Source organism: Stenella coeruleoalba (genome assembly GCF_951394435.1).
Source record: "Stenella coeruleoalba genome assembly, chromosome: 6".
Classification (NCBI taxonomy): Eukaryota; Metazoa; Chordata; class Mammalia; order Artiodactyla; family Delphinidae; genus Stenella; species Stenella coeruleoalba.
This window is the reverse complement of record NC_137151.1, coordinates 47,875,368-47,902,512: the sequence shown is the minus strand read 5'-3', so window position 1 is coordinate 47,902,512 and position 27,145 is coordinate 47,875,368. Positions and strand designations below refer to the sequence as shown.

The 27,145-nt window shown below is 36.2% G+C and overlaps 1 protein-coding gene across 2 annotated transcripts; it reads left to right on the top strand.

The window, feature by feature from the left end:
- The first annotated feature begins 1,147 nt into the window (after nucleotides 1-1,147).
- Nucleotides 1,148-25,232, top strand: MMADHC (metabolism of cobalamin associated D). 2 transcript variants are annotated; one of them, XM_079924579.1, is made up of 8 exons: nucleotides 1,148-1,244; nucleotides 1,753-1,812; nucleotides 5,172-5,316; nucleotides 10,560-10,777; nucleotides 13,345-13,450; nucleotides 14,054-14,184; nucleotides 18,689-18,775; nucleotides 19,747-25,232. In XM_079924579.1, exons 2-8 carry the CDS (start codon nucleotides 1,804-1,806, stop codon nucleotides 19,939-19,941), a joined length of 891 nt encoding a protein of 296 aa, XP_079780705.1. In that variant the 5' UTR covers nucleotides 1,148-1,244; nucleotides 1,753-1,803; the 3' UTR covers nucleotides 19,942-25,232. The 2 variants fall into 2 exon arrangements, with proteins under 2 accessions (XP_079780705.1, XP_079780706.1); XM_079924580.1 differs by lacking the exon at nucleotides 1,753-1,812 and having other exon boundaries at nucleotides 1,156-1,244.
- The last annotated feature ends 1,913 nt before the right edge of the window (nucleotides 25,233-27,145 follow it).

The following is a 27,145-nucleotide window of genomic DNA, read 5'->3' as shown; positions in this document are numbered from 1 at the left end:
TAGCTGATCTCCCTGTGCTATACGGCTGCTTCCCACTAGCTATCTATTTTACATTTGGTAGTGTATATATGTCAATGCTACTCTCTCACTTCGTCCCTGCTTCCCCTTCCCCCTCCCCGTGTCCTCAAGTCCATTCTCTATGTCTGTGTCTTTATTCCTGTCCTGCTCCTAGGTTCATCAGAACCATTTTTTTTTTAGATTCCATATATATGTGTTAGCATACAGTATTTGTTTTTCTCTTTCTGACTTACTTCACTCTGTATGACAGACTCCAGGTCCATCCATCTCACTACAAACAACTCTATTTCGTTTCTTCTTATGGCTGAGTAATATTCCTTTGTATACATGTGCCACATCTTCTTTATCCATTTATTCCCATTTTAGAAGGGAGGAAACTAAAATAAAGACACTAATTGCCCAACATGACCCAACTAAATATATCAGTATGAACTTCAGTTAATTGTCTTTAAACGTAACTGACAAATGAAAATTATATACTCTTTACATTTTTTTTTTTTTTTTTTGCATTACGCGGGCCTCTCACTGTTGCGGCCTCTCCCGTTGCGGAGCCTGTGCTCCGGACGCGCAGGCTCAGCGGCCATGGCTCACGGGCCCAGCCGCTCCGCGGCATGTGGGATCCTCCCGGACCGGGTCACGAACCCGTGTTCCCTGCATCGGCAGGCAGGCTCGCAACCACTGCGCCACCAGGGAAGCCCTATATACTCTTTATAAATAAGGGGATATGTATTTATTGCGCCTATTTTAAAGGCCTGGTACATAAAGAAAAACGTTAAGTGCCCTATTCTCAAAAACAGTGATTTCTTGAAAAATAAAAAAAACCACACACAATGAACAGAAAACTTTACCTCTTGGAGGCAATAAGAAAGTCTTAGGGAGAGAGGAGGTTTTCAAATACCTCAGTTCAGTGAGTTAATGCACGAAATTAAACGCTGCCTAAACCCAGCTCCAGAGCTCAAGCCTCCAGGCTCCCAGGTCATCCGCGCGTCACTTTATCTCCGCCCACGTCGCGGCGGGGGACTATCCAATGGAAGGGCGGCTCTACGTGGGCCTCCTGTGCGCGTGCGCATCATCGGCTCGACGATCCTTCTCATCGATGTGCTCAGGAGCAACTCCTTCAGTCTGGGCACTGCCAGCTTCGGCGCTACCCGCTCTGCTGTCGCGCCGCCATTTTGAAGACGGGAAGAGTCCGGGTCTCCAACACTTGGAGGCGGCGGCGTAGACTGGTACGTATGGTTTCCGCCTGCGTTAGCCCCATCCAAATTCGCCCATCTTCGGGCTGCAGCTCCCGGTGTTTCCTCTATTCCCACAGGGTCCCTATCGCTGTCGCCAGTCGTCCTGGCACTCTGTGTTTAGGCTCCTTTTCGCTTGCTCATCCTTCATCTCTGCTGGCACCTTTGCTTCTGTCGTCGGGCAGCCCTGACCGGTGTTAAAATATCTACTTCGAGCCTCAGGACTCCATCCCGGTGGAGCTCCTCATTGGCCACCCCAATCTAGTCGGAGTCGAGTCCCATTCGCGGACTCGAACCGGGCGGGCTGAGCGCCTCACGCCCTCCTGTGGGCAGCGAGCTGTGCCCTGTGGGGGCGGGGGGCGAATTTTGGGGTTCGGGGAGAGCTTGGACTTTGGTCCTGTCTCGGTGGAGGGACACACAATAGGCGGTGGTGGACGTTACCCCAGTGATCTGTTGTTAGAGCTTAATCCGTCACCGGCCTGTTTGTTTTGTCCTTTCCCAGGAATAACTTTACAAAAGGGAAGATATTTTTCGCCTGCCCTTCCCGCCAGAAATGGCCAATGTGAGTAAATTAGCCTCTTAAGAAGCAGTATAGTAATAAAATAGTTTGGGAACTCGTTAGGAAGGACGGGTTTAATGATAATGGCATTGATGGCATAATGTTTCTCGTGATTAGTGTACCGGAAATGGCAAGGGAAGCAAGGGGTGTGAATTAGGTTGATATGCTTTGCGGGTAGTTTGAACGCAACATATTTCTCAATACACGTCTATTTATTTCTATAAATTCGTTTTTAGAAATAAATTCAGTGCCAGCACCTTTTCAGTAGTTTTAAAAGACATTATTTCAGTAAATATTTAGAATTATTTTTAAGCCGTTTTCTGTTTCTTTGGTTAGGTAAACTGAAGGTTTTGTAGCAGTTTCAGTATAGGAAGTCACCTTCCAAATACTACAAAATGGGCGCAAGAGATATTATTCTCACAGGCCATAGAGATTTATTCACTGTAACAGTACAGCGATTACTCAAACGCATCCTGCCATAGGGAACACAAGACATATTTTAAAACAATTACAATAAGAGTAGAAACTAATTTTAAAACCTACACAAAGGTACAGTGCAGATTCAGAGCTTTGTGGAGAGGGAAAAGTAGGGGTTTGTGTTCACTTAATCAGAGAAGCATTTGAGGTTTGAAAGATGGGTGGGATTAGATAATCTGAGGTTTGGTTGGGCAGAGCAGGAGGTATATTCAAAGACACCCCCCCTTTCAAAAATCAGGAAGTCAGTTCTGTCTTCCTGAATGTAAAATGTGTGAAAGAGATAAGTGAGAAGGTTGGATTGTGGATTTGGAATCATGTAATAGAGAGTCTTGAATGCCAAACCCAGTAATTTGGACTTTATTCTTTAAATTTTGGTGATTTAATTAGAGCTGTGTGTTAGGAAGACTAATATGGCAACAGTTAGCCAGGAGAGTATTCCTGTAGTCAAATATGATATATTAAGTAATAGCCTAATGGTAAGACTATAAGGCCAAGTCGTAAAAGTAGACCACTAGTGTATCCCGTGTGTTAAGGTGAATTTATACCTAGCCATAATCATAGGAAGGGAATGTTGTAAAAGGAGCATGTGCTACTCTCAAAGGAAAGATACCAGTTAGAGTAGTATGCTAATATTTGACCTGGCTTTATTTTGATTTGAATGAATAAATTAATCCAGTAGGTATTTTGAAGGATACTTTTATTGTTAGAAGTTTACATAAAACAATATTCAAATATATGTTTAAAAATTTGTGTTCGTTTATGTGCATTTTAAGTGCTGAATGGATGTTACTAATGAAACATGAAGATAGATATGTATGTCTTCAACAATTTAGTTTGCATACATAGCATGGGTCAGGTATGTCTATGCTTCAGAGGCTGAACAGGTCAATTAAGAAGCCTTGGTGGGGACTTGTACAAACTGAAATACTCATTTCTGATATAAAGGGAGCAGCCTTTCCTTAGCTACAGTGATGTGTTGCCAACTAATGTCATTTGGGAATGTGAATCCAGCACTGCCAGATCTTTGGAGTTTGTAAGAACAGCTGAAAGTCTGGATCTTTTGTGTGAAATATCACAATTGCTCAATGTTGATATACAATTCAAATTTCTTGTACCACTGAGAATTACCATTTTTGTCTCTGAGCAGGTTGGGTGCACACCCAAGGGAAGATGCTTAAATTTTCAGGTGGGCAGAATGCTCTGGAGACAGGTCTTGCATTTTGAAGACATATAAAGGAGGTTCTGTCTATCCAGATCTTGTAGAAAGAGTTGGAATTTGCCAGGCCTAGGAGGAGAGGGAAAAGGACGTTTTAGCAGAAGAAATCTTGTGGCAGAATAAAGAAGGCAGAGAAATATGGGAAGACTTGGGTAGATATTTTTATGTGACTAAAGAGTGGAGTAAGAGAAGGAGGGATAAAATGAGTAAGAAATTATGTCAGAGAAGTAGAACGACCAGTTAGGATGTATTCTTGTACTTAGGATGAGAAAGTCAGAAGGAACACAGGGCTGGATTTCAGAATACTATGTGAAAGGGAAAAAGAGTGATTCTACAGTATCTAGACTATTTCAACATCCTGGTAACTATTTTTCATACCAGCTTTCTAATCCCACTCCATTCTCTACACTGCCCTTAGTGGTACATTCCTTAAAACATCCTTTATTTTTATCAGTTTACTCTTTTCCTCCCTGCCTACAGGTTAAAATTCTGATTTATTATCTTGATATAACAGGCCCTTTCCTGTCTGTGTCACGTATAAAGCCTTTTAAAGTTGCCCACAAGTTAACTTTCAAGCTTGTTTTTTACTGCACTACCTTATATCCACCTTCAGTGAACTTGTCACTCTTCTGAGTACATCCTTTATGACTCCATCCCTTTGTTCCTGATAGTCACTCATTGAAATGCCCTTTCCCCAGCAAATTTCTATTTCTTCACAACTAAGTATATCCTCCATGAAACTTTTTGCCTATGTCCTCAAGGGTCTCTTAATTATTCAGATCTTTTGATAGCATTTCACAGATGATATAGTATTTGTTCTTACATGTTTTCCACTAATCTAAGAGTCAGCGATTTCTTTTTTTAATATAAAGAGCCAGATAGCAAATATTTTAGGCTTTGTAGGCCGTAGAGTCTCTGTGAAGCTACTTAACTCTGCCATTATGACATGAAAGCAGCCACAGACCATACATAAATGGGTATGGCAATAAAACTTTATTCACCAAAACAGACAGAAGGCTATATTCAGCTATAGTTTGCCAACCCCTGCATTAGATTATTCTGACTTAAGTATTTTGATGAAAGTTTATACGTGAAAGATGTTTACACATTCGTCCATTGTAACTGACCTCAGAGTCTAGGGAATGAACATAAGAGCAGAAAATGTATCACAAAGTTGTGTGCTAAAACGGAGGAAAGTGGACATTGCCATTAAAGAAAGAGGAAAGATGGTATGGTAGATAATTAGTACAATTTACAGCAGTAAAAGAAGAGAAGAGTTAGAAAGTAAATAGGTTTTGTTTCTAGGAGAGGTTTTGAAAGTTCTTTATTTTGAGAATAGAATCTTATCAGTTGTGTTACCTTTTTAGTGTCATCACTAAATAGGGCAACTTTTAGAGGTTCCCATTCTTTCTGTATGGCACTCTTAATTCTGGCCTTGGGAAAGCCATATATTTTTACCCAAAGTAACTTATTACTTGTTTTTTAAATATTTGTATTTACTTCTAAAATTATAAATGTACATGATGCTTATCCTATGGTAGCTGCTCAATAATAGTAGAATAAACATTGGTTTTAAATGATATATTGCAATGTGAGGATTTGCCAGAGATTGTCTGTGTTAGTATAGCATTTATATCCAGAATAATTTTGATTTTTGTGTCCTTCTTAGGTGCTCTGTAACAGAGCCAGACTGGTTTCCTATCTCCCAGGATTTTGCTCTTTAGTTAAAAGGGTTGTCAATCCCAGAGCCTTTTCAACTGCAGGATCTTCAGGTTCTGATGAGTCTCATGTGGCCACTGCACCTCCAGATATCTGTATGTAAAAGTTATTATTGCTTTACTTATAATTGTTTCATAACCTTCTGAGTTGTGTTTCCTGTAATACAGTAAGTCCCCTACATACAAACCTTCAAGTTGTGAACTTTCAGAGATGTGAACACGAGTTCGCGTGACCAGTCACGCAAGTTAGTTCACATGTCTGGTGTACATTGTCACGTGTGTGCATTCTCTACAAGTGGTTGTGCTTTTGTGTACTTTATGGTACTGTATAGAGTACAGTAGTACAGTATCTTTATTTCAAGCCCAGGATGTCCGGAAGCAAGCGTAAAAGCAGCGTATAGCTGGTATTGCTAAGAAGCGCCACGCAATAACAATGGAAACAAAAGTGAAAATAATTGAGAGAGTGGAATGAGGCGAAAAGAAGGTAGACGTTGCTCATTCTTATAACATGCATCGTTCAACCATCAGCATGATTCTAAAGAACAAGGACAAGGTCATGGAACACATGAAGTCTGCTGTGCCGATGATGTTGACAATAATATCGAAGAAGCGTGGAAAAGTGATGAAGGAGTTGGAGAAACTTCTTAGTATGTGGGTGCAGGGTCAGCATCAGCGTCAAGTCCCACTCAGCTTAATGCTGATTCAAGAGAAAGCTAAAAGCCTTTATGGAGACTTGAAACACGGCAAAGAATCAGAGGGCACATCTTTTAATGCCAACCATGGCTGGTTTCATCAGTTCAAGGCTAGAGCCAACCTTCACAATGTAAAAGTAAGTGTCAAGGCAGCAAGTGCAGATATGGTAGCTGACCGGGAATTTCCTGAAATGCTTCGAGAAATTATTGATGAAGGTGCGTATTCACCTGAGCAGGTTTTTGATGTGGATGAGACAGGACTGTACTGGAAGAGGATGCCAGAGGAAAAGTTACATCAGTAAGGGGGAAAAGTTGATGCCAGGCTGTAAAGCAGCAAAGGATAGGCTACCTCTGTTGTTTGGTGGCAATGCTTCTTTCCAGCGATATGAAGCGATATGGCTCTCTTAGTTTATCACTCAGGGAACCCAGGAGCCCTTAAAAACATAGCCAAGGGCTCTCTTCCTGTTGTGTGGGAGAGTAACCCCAAAACCTGGGTCACACAGGCCATTTTCCAGGACTGGTCTTTCCACCACTTTATCCCAGAGGTAGAGAAGTATTGCTTGGAGAAGGACATCCCATTCTACATTCTTTTGCTGCTCAGCAGTGCTCTGGGCCACCCCCCATTCATGGACGACTTTCATCCCAACATCAAAGTAGTGCATCTGCCACCGAATACTACATCTCTCATCCAACCTATGAACCAGGGAGTTATAGCAACTTTCAAGAAATATTATTTACGTCACAGTTTTCATCAGGCAGTAAAGGCAAGTGACGAATCAGGAACAACCTTGTGACAATTTGGAAGGACTGTAACATCCACGAGGCCATAAAAAACATTGACTTTGCTTGGCATGAGGTTACGGCCATACCCATGAATGGGGTTTGGAAGAACCTTTGCCTGCAGTTTGTTCACAATTTTCGTGGATTTGAAAGGTGGATGAGGAGTCCAAAGAGGTCTTCAGCAACTTAGTGACCCTCAGCGAGAAGCTGGAGCTAGATCTGCAAGAGGACAACTTCATTGAAATCCTTGCTGTGCACCATGAGGAGCTTACTAATGAAGACCTGATGGAGTTGGAGGGCAAGAGAGGACGAAAAGAGACAAGAGGAAGAAGAAGTAACTGAAGAACCGAAGAGATTCATGATGCAAGGGGTTTTTCTTTATTTGAGAAGGCACTGTTAGTTTTTGAGGCACAGGACCAAAATGTAGAACAGTACACAGAGGTTGCAGCAGCCATTCAGAATGCAATCCACTGCTACCATGTCATCTATGATGAGAAAAAAAGACCTACTACCCAGACATCACTGGATTGTTTTTTCAAGAGGGTAGATAGAATTGAGTCCAGCAAGGAAGCAGAGCCTGTGCCATCCACGTCAGGCATCAGTGAAATTGCAGTTTGCCCTCCATCTCCTTGCTGATGATCCTTCCGCTCTGTCATCTCCCACCTCCTCTCCCTCCTCCAGTCAGTAACTCTTCTTGCCTGTTCACCCAATGCCAGCCCTGTACACCAGCTGTTGTACTGGACTACTGTACTTTTCAAGGTACTCTACTGTAAGATTTAAAGGTCTTTATTTTTTGTGTTTGTTTTCTATGTATTACTTGTGTGAAAAGTATTATAAACCTATTACAGTACAGTACTATATGCTAGCCGATTATGTTAGTTGAGTACCTAGGCTAACTTTATTGGACTTATGAACACACTCTCGGATTGGAACTCATGCATGTGTAGGGGACTTACTGTATTTCTTCTTGAGGTTTTACTGATTTTCTAAAGTTGAGTTTATCCCACTGAAAATAAAATCAGAGCTCTTGCCTAAATATTTATACCAGAAAGTTACAGTATTTTTTAAAAGAAGATTGAATATTGGTTTCTAAAACTTATTTTCTTGAACTTTAGTGTTTTTCTAATGATCTTTGAGCACACAGTCCTCCCTGAAACAAATCTTCTTTTGATCCTATTAAACTATGTTACTACTTCTTGATTCTTTGCTGAATTTCTTAAATGTAGCTGTCACTTTGAGTGTTTATTAAATCAAAGTCTGCTTTTTCTTATCCATCTTGTGCACCACTATCAATCATTCTAAAATACTTTAAATCATGTCACTTCCTTCATAAGCCTCGATTATCTCCCACTGCTTTCAGTAGCAGTTCCTAAACTATTCCCAAGCTATGAATCATTGTTCAAGGATGAAAAAAAAATTTTTTTAAGCTCTGTGATTAGTTAACTTGGAGAAATGCTTTATACCATAGTCCTATCGTAGAGGTTTATAATACACGCTAAAATATTCAGGGAGCGCTCTTAGAAACTTTACCTGATGTATTCTAAAGGAATTGCCCATGGAATCGTTTTTCATGCAACACATTACTTACAGTGTAATATAAGTTCACTTGGGCATGCAAAGCCTCCCCTGGTTTTCTTGGTCCAGTTTTCTAACTCCATCTCTGATTACTCCTCAATTTTCATAATCTGAAGGCTAAATATACATCTATCATAAATGAAAGATTTGTCACTCAGAATATGTAAAGGGTTTGCATTATGAATATACAGCCAACCCTCCTTATCCATGGGTTCTTCATCCTCACATTCAACCAACCAAGGATTAAAAATATTTGAGGAAAAAAATTCCAGAAAGTTCCAAAAAGCAAAACTTTAATTTGCCACACACCATATCATTTACATTGTTTTTGATATTATAGGTAATCTAGAGATGATTTAAAGTATACAGGAGGATGTGATGTACGAAGGTTACAGTATATGTGCGTGCAGTTGACTCTTGGACAACATGGTTTTGAGCTGCTCAGGTCCACTTTATACGCAGATTTTTTTCAAAACTAAATAAGTACGGTACAATTCTCGGTTCATTGAATCTGAGGATGTGGAACCGACTATACAGAGAACTGCCTATAAATTATACTCAGATTTTTGACTGCATGCAGGGTTTGAACAGCTAACCCCTCAGTTGTTCAAAGGTCAGTAGAGATATGCCCTTTTATATAAGGGACTTGAGCATATGCAGATTTTGGTATCTGTGGGGGTCCAGGGAGCAGTCCCCTGTGAATAACTAGGGACAACTATATAAAGAATTTTTGTAGATCAATAGGAGAAAGAAAACCCAGTAGAAAACCAAACAAATTTCAAAAATGGATTTGAACAGGCTATTTCTGTAGGAGAAAACCTAAATGACTGGTAAACATTTGAAAATATGCTCAAATTCACTGTTAATATGGGATATTTATTTAAAGAAACAGATCTGAATAATCTGTAGAACCCATGTTCTTCAAAATAGCTGGTAAGTTTAAGTTTGTGAACTGACTCCAGTCAATCATTAGTGGCTGTCGAGAGCCTTGTTACTCAGTGTGATCTGCAGACCAGCATAGCATAGCATGGCATAGCATCAGCATCATCTGGGACTGTTTAGAAACGAAGAATTTTTAGCCCCACTGCAGACCTAGTAAATCAGAATCTGCATTTTGAGAAGATCTTAGATGATTCTTAAATAATTAAAAGTTTGAGACATACTGGGCTAGAGTGTTTAGGTTGAGAATCATGTGACAGTGTCTGTGTTCAGCAGGGAAATGTTCTGCAGTTGATGGGTGATGTCTGTCATAGGTATGGAAGAGCGATATGGGGGCAGCCATATTGACATGGTCGTTTTTAGTCACTCAGTTCTGGCAGAGTTTATAAATTTTTTTTTATAAATTTTTTTTTATAAATTTTTTTATAAATTTTTTATAAGTTTTATAAATTTATAAATATTTTTATTGCCAGCTAAAGTCTGCAGCAGTTGTCCCTTCCTTTCTCTAAACAAAATTCCTACTCTGAGTATTTCTTCATTTGATTTTCTAATTTATTCTTTTCTGGATCTTTTTGAATTTTTCATATGTCAGGATTTTTTTAAGTTTTACAGGAATAAAAATGTGGTCTATTCTTCTGTAAGTATTAAATCCATATTAACTCATGTAGCTGGTAAACAGGGCATTATGTCACATTGGTTCGTACAAGATTTTTTTCCAGTCCATTAATGTTTTGTGCCACCAGGTAACAGCAGTTGAATGCCCCTCCCCAAGGGTAGCCACCATTAAGTCTGATGTCTTTCCTTACAGATGTTTTTTTTACTGTATTTAAAAACACAAATATAAGGATGAAAAATAAATGTCATATATGCTGTTCTTTGACTTAGCTTTTTCTTTTAATGTAATATGTACTGGACTTCGTTCACTATCAGTAAAGATTTACCATATTCTTTTTAATGACTGTCAAGAATTACATAGTGTGGGAGTTCCCTGGTAATCCTAGTGGTTAGGATTCCGGGCTTTCACTGCCATGGCCCAGGTTCAGTCCCTTGTCAGAGAACTGAGATCCCACAAGCCGCACAGCATGGCCAAAAAAAAAAAGAATTACATTTACAGTACTTTATTGAATTCTTTCCCTAGTAATGGAATTACCTATGAGCTGACAGCTGGTTGCTTTGATTAGTCTTTTGGAATAACATGAAACAAACTAATTTATATTTACACAGGAAAGCAAACTTCAAACAACTATTGGTTAGCTAAAAAAAAATACCTAATTGGAAGAAGAACATTCTTTCAGTCTACCAATGTACTTAACTAGTAAGGAGAAAATGATTCATTTTGTCGTTCCTCTTTAGGCTCTCGAACAGTTTGGCCCGATGAAACTATGGGACCATTTGGACCTCAGGATCAGAGATTCCAGCTTCCTGGGAACATAGGTTTTGATTGTCACCTCAATGGGACCACATCACAGAAGAAAAGCCAGGTTCATAAAACTTTACCTGATGTTCTAGCAGAACCTTTATCGAGCGAAAGACATGAGTTTGTTATGGCACAATATGTGAATGAATTTCAGGTAAGTTGTTAAGGTCATTCTGTTTTTCTAATTATTAATGCTATATTAATTTCTGATAACTGAACATATTACTTTCATTGAAAAAGTAAAAAAAAAATCTATTTAAGTCCAGTATAAACAGGAACAACATATATAGCTTTTAAAAGCTTGGCATTGTCCTGTACATAGCGTTTGCTATATAATTTTTTTCACCTAACTACATTGCAGTCTCTTTTAGGTAATTAAATAATTCTTCAAAAATATATTTTTTTACTAAATGTTTATTTCAAATATAAATAACTTAATTCTATAACTGGAAATTTATATTCCCTGTTTTTCACTTTTATTAATGGTAATTGTAATTTATATATGGACCAAATTCCGACTAGTTTTATATTCCTCTAGCCATTTAAAAAGAAAATTTTGAGATCTCTGAAACTCTGGATACAGTAGACTGAAGAGGAGGATTTTTAAATAGCTTTTGTAAAAACAATTCCTGAGGGTTTTTTTTAATGAGTTTTTTAAACTGGTATCGCATATGAATTTTTAAATGCATTTTAAAACTAGTATTGCTCATTGCTCACTCAAATGGAAAGTTACATGCATTTCAGAGTTTCTTTCAAACCCCGATCCTTATCATTTTTCATATTTCTATATAGCTTCAGGTTGAGATTTTGATCAAAGCCATATTATTAAAAGCAGCAACCCCTCAAATTATGGGTGATATCAGATAACCTAACACTGGGACACAGTTGACCTCCCCTGACTTTTTATCTCAGATATTCCTTCTCAGTCTTTTTGACTCCTCCTCTGTCTACCAGTTACATGATATTTCCCAAATGTCTCTGATCTTCATTTTCTCATTTGACTTGCTCCCCGGTCACTTAAGTCCTTGGCTTTCTCCACAGGCTGTGTATTCATATTTCCTAGCTTCTTATTTCTGTTTCTGACATTTCTGGTTCTATATTACTATCTGCCTGCCAAACATCTTTATCTGGATGTCTCAGAAGTCCCAAGATTTTACACGTCTAGTACTGAATTAGTCCTTTTTCTCTCAAAACTTGTCCTTATTCCCATGTTGTCAGTAGTATAAGTGACTTAGTCATCCTCCCACTGTCCCAAAAATAAAAATTATAGTGCCAACCTTGACTCCTCTTTTCATCATACCCCTGTAAATAGTGACAGAATTACATTGCTTCTATCTCTGAAAGTAGCTCTTAAATAATTTGTGTACCTTCAATTCTCACTAATACTGCCAAAGTTCAGCGCCTCCTTATCTTACCTCAATTTTTATAGGCATTATAGTATGATGGACTGTGGAGATAGGATAAATCTGTATTCAGAGATTAACTCAGCCATTTACTTAATTTTGTGACCTTGAGAAAGTTACTTCACCTTTCTGAGCCTCTGTTTCTTTATATGTAAAATGAGGATAATAATAATCCCTGGCCTACAAAGTTGCTATGAGGATTAAATGTGAAAATGTATGTAAAATACTTATTACACTAAGTGATCAGTAATTGTTGGCTGTTACTGGTCTGTCACCTGCTCTTCCTCGTTGCCATACATCCTCTACAGTAATACTGTCATTAGCTTTTTATATCGCATGTTGATATTCCTCATTGCTTTTTCAAAATTTCATAATGTGGCATAAATGACTTTCCACAATTTTGATCCCTTATCTTTCTCACCTTACTTCCCACTACTTCCTACTCCTTCTGTTCTCCAATAACAGCATATTTTCATTTTTTTAAAATTACACCATTCCCTTTGACCATTGTATGCCTTTGCACGTTATTATCTCTTGCTGGACTGTTTTTTTCCTCCTGAATTCTTAACCTATAGTCTGTCTATTCTTTATCTGTCAGACACACATGTTAATTAATATGTAACTCAAACGTGATTTCAACCTTTTCCTGATTTCTGCCCGCAAAGCAAGTTTCTTCCCCATCTATACCTCCAGAAGACTTCCGTTATAACTATATAGCATTTCTGATATGGATTGCATTTATTTGTTCATGCATTTTTCTTCTACTAACTCTTATATACCTAAGAGTGAAGACTGGATTTTTTACCATTGTAGTGCCTGTTCCTGTTTATAATGTCTAGTGTATAATAGGCACCCTGTAAATTTCTGTTGAATAAAAGCCTCTAAGCACTTCCTGTTGGAGAAGCTATATGTTTAATCATGTTGCTTTGTAAGTTAGTGTTCTTATCCTCATTTTACAGATTATACAACAAAAGGAAGGATAATTAGATATAACAGAATATCAGAAGAGGTAACATTGTAAGACACAATAATGGCGCATTTTAGTTAGTTTTTTAGCCAACGTCTATTCATATTAAGTCTTAGAATATCAGGGTATTTATATGTTCCTTTTTTTAATTCAACATTTTTTTTAAATTTTCAAATATTACATTCATCATAGAGAAAAGTTTGAGTATGTAAGAAAACACTGCCTGTTACCCCATCACCAGCTAGGTTAGGATTACTGAAAAAACTTTCTAGGGAAAACAGGTTTATAACAGGCAAGATATTTTATTTGAACTCCAGATTTTGTTTACTTATATTTCTTATTCCACCTTAGGGTAATGATGTACCTGTTGAGCAAGAAATTAACAGTGCGGAAACTTACTTTGAAAGTGCCAAAGTAGAGTGTGCAATCCAAACATGTCCGGAATTGCTGCGAAGAGGTATGTTGTGCTTTATTCATATTTACACTAGTGTGTGTTAGATAATGTCACTAATTTTTTAATGTGTTGAATAATGTACTCCATAGGAATCGTAATGCTTTATAACTTAGTATTTTAATATGTCTAGCTGGAAATGATGATTGCCTGGCCAAGATAAGGCTTTCAAGTGTCCCCTGACATCTGACCTCATGCTGCCATTAGATAGGAATAGTAGAATTTTTAATAACTTTTTTCCTAAATCTTTTCCTAAAGTCATCCCACTCCTGGGTGATTATTACAGCCATAATTTCCATGAGCTAATACATTAGTACTACTGAGAAAAATCTTAATAATAAACTTTTTTTTAAATTACAAGACCAAGAACATGTAACCCAACTTACTCTTCAGAATTGTTGGCAATATATTTTCGTTCATCCAAAAAGAGCAGAAGTAAACCAAAACTAAATGCATTTCATCCTTTTCAAAACTAATATGCATTTATAAACCTAACTTGGTACCATAATAATTTAACTTAATCATCATTTTTCTAAAGTATTTTATGAACTGTTTCTTTTTTTAAAAAATTTATTTTTTTCTGGAGTTTTATTCTTATTTCACTTACAGATTTTGAATCACTGTTTCCAGAAGTAGCCACCAACAAACTAATGATTCTGACTGTAACACAGAAAACTAAGAATGATATGACTGTTTGGAGTGAGGAGGTAGAAACTGAAAGAGAAATGCTCTTAGAAAAGGTAATTCTTTCAGCTGCTGACAATTTAATTTTATGATCTTATTTAAATACCAATGAACCAGTGTTTTAAAATGATGGCTATTTTTTCTAGCCTTTACTAATTCTCTGCTAATGTATTCCAGTACTAAAAAACTTAACATGTTTTCTGAGAATAAAAATACCACAATTTTTTTTTTTAGTGTCTTTGAAAAACTTAGATTCTGTCCAGTACTTCCTCAGTTTTTTTTAAATTTATGTTTTAGGAAATTTGGGAATATAGTAAACAACAAAAATGTAAAATTAACTCTTCATACCCATCTCTCTCTCCTTCTCTCTGATCCTCTCTCCCCCTCCATGTCTCTTTCTCTCTCTCTCTCTCTCAAGCATGTCAAGTAAAAAGTGAAAATACCTCAGCCTTCTTAAAGGGGTAAACAATAACAGTGTACAGTACAATAATAATATAATGTATATACCCACATTTTTTTCCCATCCTTTGCTTTTAACTTAGAAGATATGTTTTGACACCTTTCCATAACATTACGCATAGATTTTATTTCATTCTTTGTAAAAATCTGTGTAATATTACATTGCATGGGCAAACCGTAAATTTTTTAAATTATTTAAAAAAATTTTTAGTCATTTATAAGTTGAAAATCAAACTTAGGCTATTACAGGCAGTGAATATATTTGTACATATATTTTTTGTACATACTTACATATTCCTAAATAGGGAAATCGGAGGGTATATTCATTTTAAGTTTTGAAAGATACTGCCAATTTGCCCGCCAAAAAGACTGTCCTAGTATATATGCTCTCACCTTTACCCTGGATATTAGCATTACTTTTCATTTTTACCAACCTGAGAAATGAGAAGTAGTAACTTAAAGTCTTATATTTAAAAATTATATAATTATTTATCTAAGAGCTTGATGTTCAGTTATATCAATTTCTTTCTCTACAAGATAGAAAGGAATATTCCTTTGCCTGTATGACATGTTGGGATTAGCTCACTTGGACACCTTAGCTAACTATAGTTGAAAAAATTCTCTTTAGTAATTTACATACAGGATAATATTTGGAATTATTTTATATTTTCTTTAGGGTTGGATGTATGGTTCTCTTCATTTATAAAAATATTATTTACATACTCAATAGAGTATTTTATGGTAATGACTTCATACTTAAATGTCCCACATATAACTTTACTAATAAATTCCATGTGGTAATTAATAATCATGAGCAAGTTATATATGCCAGCTAACAAAGAAATTACAGAGAGGCATAAGGCATTCTCTCTGATCTTTAAAAGATCTGAATTTGGAGAAGTGAAATTTAAATACATAATAACTCAATAAACATTTTCTATTTATATATTGACAATGATTAGTAAATGTATACTACCATTTAGACACTAGAGAGTTTGCTCTGATATGTGCATTGTATTAGTAAGTCCTACTTTTTGAACCATTCAAGATTCTGAGCCTCATTTGATACTGACTCCCGTATAGATGTAAGTCAGCAACAAAGACCCAATGCAGCCAAAAAATAAAATAAATTAAAAAAAAAAATTTCCAGCCTCTGAAATGGCAACACGCTTTATCATGTGCATTTTAAACTTTATAATGACTAAAGCTATTTTATTTTTTTATGAAAAAACATTTTTTATTTTAGACATGTTAGTGGTTATTTTAGAACCACACATAGCTTACTGTCCAAGTAGATATTATATGTTGTGGTTTACTTTATTTCAGTTTTTTACCAGCAGATGTCAGTGTTTGCTATTGATGAGCAGAAATCTTTTTTTTTTTTTAATTAATTAATTTATTTTTGGCTACGTTGGGTCCCCGTTGCTGCACACGGGCTTTCCCTAGTTGTGGCGAGCGGGGGCTACTCTTCGTTGCGGTGCGCAGGCTTCTCATTGCGGTGGCTTCTCTTGTTGCAGAGCACGGGCTCTAGGTGTACTGGCTTCAGTAGTTGTAGCTCGCGGGCTCCCAGTGCAGGCTCAGTAGTTGTGACACACAGGCTTAGTTGGTCCACATGTGGGATCTTCCCAGACCAGGGATCGAACCCATGTTCCCTGTACTAGCAGACGGATTCTTAACCACTGCGCTGCCAGGCAAGTCCCAAGCAGAAATCTTTAAGAAAAATACTTAAACTGGTTCTTTTTGTGATCATTTGGGATTCTTTTAGTTAACCTTTGCAAACATTTAAATGCATCGTTTTGTTCACCTTGTAGTTTTTGTGTATGGTACATCTTTTATTAAATTGATACATGATTCTAATGACTTTCCTAAACCATACTCAGTTTTCCTATTTTTAAGAATTATGAGAATTAATGAAATACAGCAGTAAGTGTAAATATTAAGTATGAAAATAACCTATAGAGTACAGTATTATCTAAATGTTTTTCATTAGTTTACAAGAAAGTACAGGCATGCCTTGGAAGTATTGCAGGTTAGGTTCCAGGCCACCATAATAAAGCAAATATCGCAATAAAGTGAGTCACACAGATTTTTTGGTTTCCCAGTGCATATAAAAGTTATGTTTATACTGTACTGTAGTCTAAGTGTGCAAAAGCATTATGTCTAAAAAAAAGTACATACCGTAATTTAAAAATACTTTATTGCTAAAAAATGCTAACCATCATCTGAACCTTCAGTGAGTCATAGTAGTAAAACATCAATAAAGATCACAGACTACAGATCATCATAACAAATATAATAATAGATGAAAAAGTTTGAAATATTGAGAGAATTACCGAAATGCCAAACAGACACGTGACGTGAGCAAATGCTATTGGAAAAATGTTGCCAATAGGCTTTCTGGACACAGGGTTGCCACAAACCTTCAATTTGTAAAAACCTTACCTGCGAAGTGCAATAAAGTGAAGCCCAAAAAAATGAGATATGCCTGTATTTGGAGAAAATAGGTTAAAGTTGTATATCTCTATAGCAGGGATCAGCAAACTTTTTCTGTAAAGAGCCAGATGGTAAATTTTTAGGTTTTGTAGGTGATAGGTTCTCAACTACTCAATTCTACCATGTATTGTTAAAGCAACCACAGACCATATATAAATGAACAGGCATGGCTACATTCCGGCAAAACTGTATTTACACAAACAGGCAGGCAGCCAGCCAGGTTTGGCCCTCGGGCTATCAAGGCTTGGACTTTTGAGCATCTCAGGTTAGTGCCAGAGATGCTCAGTGAGGTCTCATCACTCTAGGTGGACCAGAAATTCACGTTACCCTGTAGTGCGTGACCCCTGATATCACCATTCAGCTCTCAGCCCCGCAGCTGGCACTCTCTGCTGGACCTTGAGGAATCTCACCTTGTATCTGCGCAGCTCAACCCTTGGCTACTGAACCAGGGTAAATTGCTCCGCGGACCACATGGGAAGCCCATTTGTGCATCTCCCTCTGCTCCATTACCCTACACCAGAAATTCCAGATGCTTCAACAGTTCAGAACTCTTGCTTTCTACCCCTTCAGCTCAGTGACGCTATCACTTTGCTTGGGCTCCACTTCTTTGCCCTGCAACAAGAGAGTGTCCCCAGACAGAAGCCTGGAGCATATATGGGGATCACCTTATTTGTTTCCCTTCTCCGCTGCTGTTTTGTCTGCCTATTGTTCAGTGTCTAAAAACAGTTGCCTCATATATTTTGGTCAGTTTTATATTTTTCAGCAAGTGGCAAGTTTGATAACTGTTACTTTGTTATAGCTGTGAGTGAAACTGTGCCCTTGTCTTTCAACACTTATAGTCTGTCTTTTTTTTTTTTTAACATTCTAATCTGATTCTAATATTTGCTTCTAGTCTTTTTCACTGCTTAGACTTCTGATAAAGCTAATAAAGACATTGTAGGAATTAGGATGGTAAGACCAAGATTTTAATACATGCATGTGGTCTGTAATGTTTATACATAATACAAAAGATAGAGAGGTGTATAGTGAAAAGGAAGTATGTGGTCCAGCCCTGTACCCAATCTATCCATTTATCTTATTATTTTTATGTGCCTTTTCAGAAATATTTCATGACTATGTGAGTGGGTAGATGTGTTTTTGAAGGACACACAAACAAATACATGTTTTTAACCAACTTTCATTCAAATTAATGAATGGTCCATATCTTTTCATTATGAATATTTTGTTTTCCCTTTCTTACCTTATTTCTAATACCTCTGTAATGATACAAAATAGCAACTGTAGGTTATAATCCATGACAAATTTGGGAGTTAATAGCACAGAAGTGATTAGAAATAGTTCCTAAAATAGGAAATAATTTAGAAGAAAAAAATATACAATTTAGACTTTTTAAAAGAAATGAAAATATTATATGAACCATTAATCTTTTGGACTGGTGAAAATAATCTTAGGACTTTACAGTCTTAATTTATCATTAGTTTTAATTGTTTATTAATCTTATTGTATTCTCTATCTGAAGCAAAAAATATTTATCTTAAAAATTTATTGAGAAATAAAACACTCTGTGCTGCTGCTTTGAGCATATTATTTGTGCCTTTTTCTATGCAGTTCATCAGCGGTGCTAAAGAAATTTGCTACGCCCTTCGAGCTGAAGGCTATTGGGCTGACTTTATTGACCCATCATCTGGTTTGGCAGTGAGTAATTAAATACATTTTGAAAGCCACATTATATAATTTGAAGTAGGAATTATTTTTATTATAAAATTGTTTATAATTATAACCTTGGTAAAAGTAGACCATTTAAGACTTCGAAAACCTCACAATTTTATGCAAAGAGGTATAAAAATAGGTACCAAGAGTCTGTTGAATTCACAATAGGTACCAAGAGTCTGTTGAATTCACAACTTTGAGGGACCTCTGGCACTCATAGTTAAGCTTCTCCATCACTTTAAATTTTTTTCATTAAAAATAATTTTAAAATTTATTTTCCATCCTCATTAATAGGTATTGTTTGAATTACATTGAATTAGTGTGTTTACTGTTCATTAGTTAAAACTTAGTATCCAATAGTTTCATTAAGGAAGAAACACACACTTATTTTTAGAATTAAGAATATGGATGGTAAAGAAATATTTAGAAAAGTAACTTTTTGGAAATTAACATTTGTAAAGCTATACTTTAAAGAAAATAACTGAACCACTATTGTGGTCATATTTTACATTCTGTGTATATCTTTTAACTACAAATAGTAATTTTTTCAATCTTAAAATAGGAATATATACTATTTCTTTTCAAAGTCAAGATTTAGTGAGTACTAGAAATGAAAAACTTACTCTGATAGTTTTCTTATCTTAAAAATTACAAAAGTGAACCATAGATGATTGCCTAATTCTTATTTCATCTCTAAAGGTCATATAATATTATGCATTTGGTTCTAGGTAATATGCAGTCTGCTAGATCATTCATTTCTCATTTCCAGAATGCACAGGTATTGAGGGGAGAGGAGGTATTAGGACAGTTAGGTGTTCCATGTGACCTTTTTATTTCTTATTTGATTTTTTAAATATTCAGAGTATTTATATAGATACGTGTTCGTATTTGCATAAAAATTATTACTTCATTATCTTTCTAGCTAATGAAAATATGACTTGTTTTATTTCCTCCAGTTTTTTGGACCATATACAAACAACACTCTTTTTGAGACAGATGAACGCTATCGACATTTAGGATTCTCTGTTGATGATCTTGGTTGCTGTAAAGTGATTCGCCACAGTCTCTGGGGTACCCATGTGGTTGTAGGAAGTATCTTCACTAATGCAACACCAGAGAGCCATATTATGAAGAAATTAAGTGGAAACTAGCAGTAATGTCAACTTATTTGCTCTGCTATTTGTAACATTTGGGATGATCTATACACTGTCAAAGGCTTCAGTTTTCAAAATTTAATTCCTTGTAGGTATTTATTTCAACATTTATGAATTTACAATATTGGCAAGCGGTTTGTGATTTTTAAATTTCAAATGTTCATTCATAATATCATGACATACATCTTGAGCACATCCACATTGTATAGAATGTGATAACTAACATGTAACCAGGGTATGATCTCATATTGTTATTTCTCCCCTTAATTGGAAAAACCTCAGTTTTAATTATTTTTCTCCAAAAATAAATCATACATTTGGTTATGACATGTGTTTTTTCATTGCAGTATTTTTAAAATATAATTCTTAAAGATTCCTAAGAAACTACAATATTAATCTTCTTAAAGTTTGTTTTTTCGTTTTTGGTTTTTTTTTTAATAAATGCAGTTGAGAAATCTGGATTCAGTGTAGATTTAACTTTTTTTTAATTTTCTTTTTACTATATTACTTGTTAGATGTCCTGGTGCCATCTGAGTATTACTTTGAAATAATGTATGTACAGGAAAAGAAGAATAAGGATAATACTAAAACTTTACATATAAAAGAATATGAATCTCAACTTTATACATAGTGAAAAATAATTCTTAACTCCTGGGTTGAGACAGATAAATGTAGTTTATTCTCAGACAAAACTATGCTTCAGCTGCTAAGTCATATTTCTCCAAATTTAGCAATAGATGGAAACTGCAGTAGTTTACAGAAATGTCTCATGTGGGACAGAGTTGTTTTTACAGCATTTTAAACTTAGACTCATCTTTGATTTGTCTTTTGTCATTAGGAATATAGATAAATCTCAGGAGAACAAGTAACTTCTACCAAATGAATTAATTGAAATGGATTTTTCTGTATTTTTAAAATTAACTGCCTGTTTTTCAAATGATCACATGGAGATGACCAGCTTTTTAATTTAGTTTACAACTTCATTTAATACTGTTTGTTTAACATGTATCGATAGTTTGATAATGAGTGTTGCTTATGATTCAAAGAATAAGAGCTACAGTGTTTTCATTCATTATGAAAAAGATGAAGTCTTGACTTCCAAAACATTTTTTTTTTTTTTTGGTGGTACGCGGGGCTCTCACTGTTGTGGCCTCTCCCGTTGCGGAGCACAGGCTCCGGACGCGCAGGCTCAGCGGCCATGGCTCACGGGCCCAGCCGCTCCACGGCATGTGGGATCTTTCCGGACCGGGGCACGAACCCGTGTCCCCTGCATCGGCAGGCGGACTCTCAACCACTGTGCCACCAGGGAAGCCCCCAAAACATTTTGAAAAAAATTGTTTTGGAGTATATATGCTCGATAAATTTTCATCTATGTAAGGAGCACCCAGATCAAGACAGAACATTACTGGTACCTCAGAGGCTCATCCGACTCCCTTTCAGGCACTTCCTCCCCTTACTTGCCCCTCCCACAAACAACCACTATCCTGAATTCCTACAGTATAAGTTGGTTTTGTGTGTTTTGATGCTTTACATATATGAAATCATATATACTAGGTTCACTCTGGCTTCTTTCACTCAGCAATGTGAGATTCACCCTTACTGTGCATAATTATAGATCACCTGTTTGCATAGCATTTGCCTTCTCAGTGAATTGGGACAATTTTGCCCCTCAGAGGAAATGTAGCAATGTGGAGATATTTTTTGATTGTTAGAACTTGGGGTGGGAGAGTGCTATAGGCATCTAGTAGTTACAGGCCAGAGATGCTACTAAACATCCTACAATGCAAAGGACAGTTCCCACAAAAAAAGAATTATGTGGTCCACTCGTTTCTTGTATGCATATTGCTTATTCAGGCCTTTCCTCCTTTGCACCATTCTTTGAGCCATGTTCCTTGAAATTTCACCATTTGCTTTAACAATTCTGAAGTGCCATCTACTGGTTGAAAAGGATACTTCCTCCTTATAGGTGGCTATGGTTACATACTATATTATGTGAGGGGTAGGCTACACAATGTTGGGACTCCTTTTATCATCTCGCTTTCTAACAGGATTTGCAGAAACAAAAAGTATGAGAAGCAGTAAGTGCCAGTTAAATTTTTTTTTCCTTGAAAAGTAGGAATGGCCAGATTTAGGTTTGGGATATATAATCCAAGGGATGCTTACTAATAGTAGTAGAAGATAGTTAACTATTATGTACTGCAGTAAGAAAACATTGCAGTTATCAGTTTCATCATATTCATTTGATTAGGACCCCATTAAGAAAGAATTGGTAAAATTATCTTAAACATAAATTTGCTACCTTTTAAAGTAAGCCTGAGCCATTGAAATTAATTTTAGACCTATCATTGAAAAACACCTTTTTGTTGTAAAATTTGTATTTTGACAAGAACTTAGGAATTATTGTATAGAAGATAAATGCTAGAAGGGGTCTTTCAGATCACCTGACCCACCTCCCTCTTTTTACAATAGACAAAATGGGAAACAAGAACATACATCAGGTCACACAGCTAGTATTAAGACCCAGTGCATAGTCATTATCAACAAGTTTATAAAGTGCTTAAAAATATCAGAGTTGCAGAATTTAAGTTTCAGATTAATAGTGCTGCCACATTTCATAAATAAACTTCTGAGTTCATTCCATTGAACTCCACATGCTCTGAATTTCTTTGAAATTTTACTGAAACGTATCTAAAAATTCAGTTATAGATCCTACACTTCACACAGTAATTCTCTGACTTCAAGATTAAAACTAATTTCTTCGACTTCCCTGGTGGCGCAGTGGTTAAGAATTTGCCTGCCAACGCCGGGGACACGGGTTCAATCCCTGGTCCAGGAAGGTCCCACGTGCCGCGGATCAACTAAGCCTGTGCGCCACAGCTACTGAGCCCGTGCACCGCAACTGCTGAGCCCACGCACCGCAACTACTAAAGCCGCGCGCCTAGAGCCCCTGCTGCACAACAAGAAGCCACCGCAGTGAGAAGCCTGCGCACCATGATGAAGAGTAGCCCCCGCTCACTGAAACTAGAGAAAGCCCATGCACATCAACAAAGACCCAACACAGCCATAAAGAAGGAAAGAAAAGAGGGAAGAAAGAAAGAAATTGCCCTCATTATAAATAAGTAAATAAAACTCATTTCTTTCTTGGGCTTCTGTCACTTGTAACATCAGTATAATCCTTACATTTGAACAAAATTCTGCTTTTAGTTCCAACTCTATTTCTTCTTCTTATGATTGGTTCTCTTGTTGCTCCAAAGCAGAATTTATCTACCTCAGTGCTGTTGACATTTTGAACTAGATAATTCTTTGTTCTCGAGGATGTCATGTACATTATAGGATGTTGAGCAGCATCCTTGGCCTCCATCCTCCAGATGCAGCAACCCCTGGTCATGACAAAAAAATATCTCCAAAAATTGCCAAATTTCCCCTGGGAAGCCAAATGTTTATCTGAAAAAATTTAACCAAGTGTCCTGTATGTTATCTCACAGTATCATATCACCAGTTGAAAACCACTGATTGAATATACCTTCTAACTCAGCAGTCCTCAACTTCAGCTGTACATTTGAATCAAGTGGGAGTGCATTGAAACACATTGATAATTTGGCCTCCACTCTCACAGATTGTTTTATTAGTGTGAAGAGCCTTGGGCATCATTATTTTTTCAAAGTTTCCCAGATGATTCAGATGTACAGTCAGGATTAAAACCATTAGTTGGTTTTGAAACTCAGAGGTTAAAGAGGCATCTAAAGAAATAAGGGCAGGATATGATAACTGATTTAATGCACTAAGGAGATACAGGAAACAAAAATGAAATCTCTAATGTTCTGCATTAAGAGTGACCTTATCAGGCTCAAATAAATTCAAGGGTTCTTTCTCTATGAAGCCTTTCCTAACTACTCCATCCCTCACTGATCTTTCTTTTCCTTTCATTTGTATAGCACCTGGTTTACACCACACCATTTTGCACTTGCTACTTGTACATAATTCTTTTGTATTTTTTATTGTCTTTTTTCCTCCTGTACCTGGAAAGTAGGCATCCAGTTCCCTAATAAGCATTGCAGCACACCCAGTAATAATCTTCATTCTCATCTCTTTACTACCCAGGATGTTTTCAATTGTTTCATAAGTTTTCTTTGCCCTCCCTTCTTTGTGTCAACAGGATATATGTAAGCTATAACTTCATTATCCAGAAGATTCAAATTCAGGCTTTGAGCATTTGCCTTCCAGTCATATTATTGGAAGTTATAATCACTTAAAACCATCTTGCTACTATAAAGCTATCGTCATTAAGACAAAGCGATATTGACACAAGGATAGACAAACTGACCAATGAAGAGAAAAAGAAGTCCAAGAAACAGACCTGCACGAGTGGTCACTTGATTTATGACAAAGGTAACAACACTGCAGTGCAGTAAGAAAAGTGATCTTTTCAATTAATATTGCTGGGTCAACTGGATAGTCACATAGGAAAAGAATGTATTTTTGCTTTTATGTTACACCATACACAAAAATTACTTCCAAATGTGTTGCAAATCTGCAAGATTAAATGAAACTTTTAGGGGGAAAAAATATGTCACCTTGGAGTAGGCAAGGATTTTTTTAAAACAGGACACAACACTAACAATACAAGGGGAGAAAATTGATTATAGAATATTAGAATTAAGAACTTTTTAATTCATCAAAAGACATTATGAAGGAGAAGGCAACCAATAGAATTGAAGATATATATATATCCAACAATCCAGATTTATATCCAACAAAGGACTTGTTTCCAAAATATATATAAAGAACTCCTGAAATCAGTCAGCAATAAACCAACAGAAAAATAAAAGACTTAAATGTTCACAAAAAAAGCTATCCGAATGATGAATAAACATGAAAAGGTGCTCTGCTTCATTAATCATCAGAAATGCAAATTAAACCCACAATACCACACCACTACATGTCCCCAGAATGGCTAAAATGAAAAGGAAGATACCAAGTGGTAGAGATGTAGAGCAACTACAACTATTATTGATGAAAAATGTAATAGTATGAACACTTGAAAAAACTGTTTGGTAGTTCTAAAGCTTAACATACCCTACACCTAGGACCTAGCAATTCCACTCTGAGATATAGATCCAACAGAAATGCACACGTCTGTTCCCCCAAAGTCATGCACTCACTAAAGTCTATACCAGCACTATACATAGGATACTGCTCAAATGCCCAACAGCACTGGAATGGATATATTAATTGTGGCATATTCACATAGTCAAATGCTATACAATAATGAAAATGAATGTTTTATGACTACTTGCAACAAAGTGATGACACTAATAATGTGTGAAAGAAGCCAGACGCCAAAGAGCATATACTGTATAATCCCAGTAATATGAAGTACAAAAGCAAAACTGCTGCTAGAAGTCAGGGTGAGGGGAAGGGTAGTGACAGGAAGGAAGAAACAGGGGACTTCTGTGGGGGTTGGTAATATTCTTTGTGTTTTTAATTTGGGTGCTGACTGCATGGGTAATTTAATTGTACAAACTTGAGTTGTACAGTTACGTGCACTTTTTTGTATGCGTATTATACTTAAATAAAAAGTTTTTAAAAATACAACCAAATCCACTCATAAAGTACTGGTAAAACCTATTCAAAGTGGTACCATAAAAAGACCCTGAAAATTGAATCCACTTTTAAAGAAAGGAATTAAAATTTATAGTTAACCCTGAGAAATGTTGAAACAAAATTATGGGGTTTCTTTTTAAATATTTAGGTATAATTTCAACTGTACATTAATTTCTAGATTAAACAAAGAATCACGTTTTCAACCATTTAACCTTTCTTATACTATTGTATTAGACACTATATTTTTTATAATGTGATCAGTTTTGCAAAGAGCCTAGAGAGTTTTCCAAGAACATCTTAATCCTTGGATAGTTAATCATTCTCTTTTAGGAGTTCCTAACACTGAGTCATCCTTGTAGATTTTCTCTAATTATTAATTGATCTAACAGTTGTTTCATCATATTTGATTATTTCATGAAATGTTTAATTTCTGTCATATTTACAATTTTACTATAGTATATTTACATGAAATGCCATAGTCATTAAATTTGCTTCCTTAAAAGTAAAACAGACTAAACAGATAAAGTTGCAATGCTATATTCTGCTTTGATTTTATTGTCCTATGTAAAAATAGAGGCTCTAATCGCTAATTCTGTTTTGTGTAAGATTATATTTAAGTTACAACTTCTAACACATTCTAGTCTAAAGGAGCAATATTCCTATATTTAAAATGAATAGCAATTTAATGTTACAAAAATAGGTATTAAGCTTTTTAAACACTGTTTTGTACTCATAGTCTAGGCCATTCTGCTGTAAATTGAATTTTCAATAGTTTCTGAATAGTAAAATGCCATCCTTGTCACAAACTTCATGAAAAAGTGCCCGCCAAAGGTCCAGTTTTGTTACTGGAAGAATGCTTCTGCACAGTGCGTTGCACACAGATGTTCTGTAATACATGTTGTAAAATAGATGCTGACTAATTTAATGAAGGTTCAGAACAGTAATGCAGAGTTGATGGGGTCAAACCGGAACTTTGTGTCCATTTTCATTGAAAAACCTTGTATCGAGAGATCCTCCAATTAGTTTCAGATTAACTCAATCTGTTTTACAATTTCCGTGCAATTGGAAGTGTATTTAATGAATATACTGCCCACCTCCCCAATATTGCATGGTACATATTTATACTAAAAAGTTACTTGCTTTTTTCTGAAATTCACATTTATCTGAGTATCCTCTAGTTTTACTCTATGTGAATGACAACATTGCTGTCAAACAATAGTTACTTTTAATGGTGAGATAGTAGAGGGACTTTAATAGAATTACAAACTAAATTTTTTAAACATACAAATACCTACTAAAGTTGAAAAGGGTACAAGCTTTGAGCATCCTGAAAAATTAGCACTTTCAGGGTTAAACCTCCATGACTGGTCATCATTTTTAATTTCAGTTTTTTACCTTAGAACGTTAACAGTACTCTTCATTGATTGCTACTTATTTCTCTTATTCATTTTAAAACTGTGACTAAAATAGATCCTTAACATTCAAATCAACAATATTTTCTGGAAGAATTTTATTCTCCACAGTCCTGTTGGGTAACAGAAGGATTGAGATCCATTTGTAATTTGCTTACAGAGCATGAGACTTCATTTACATTTAA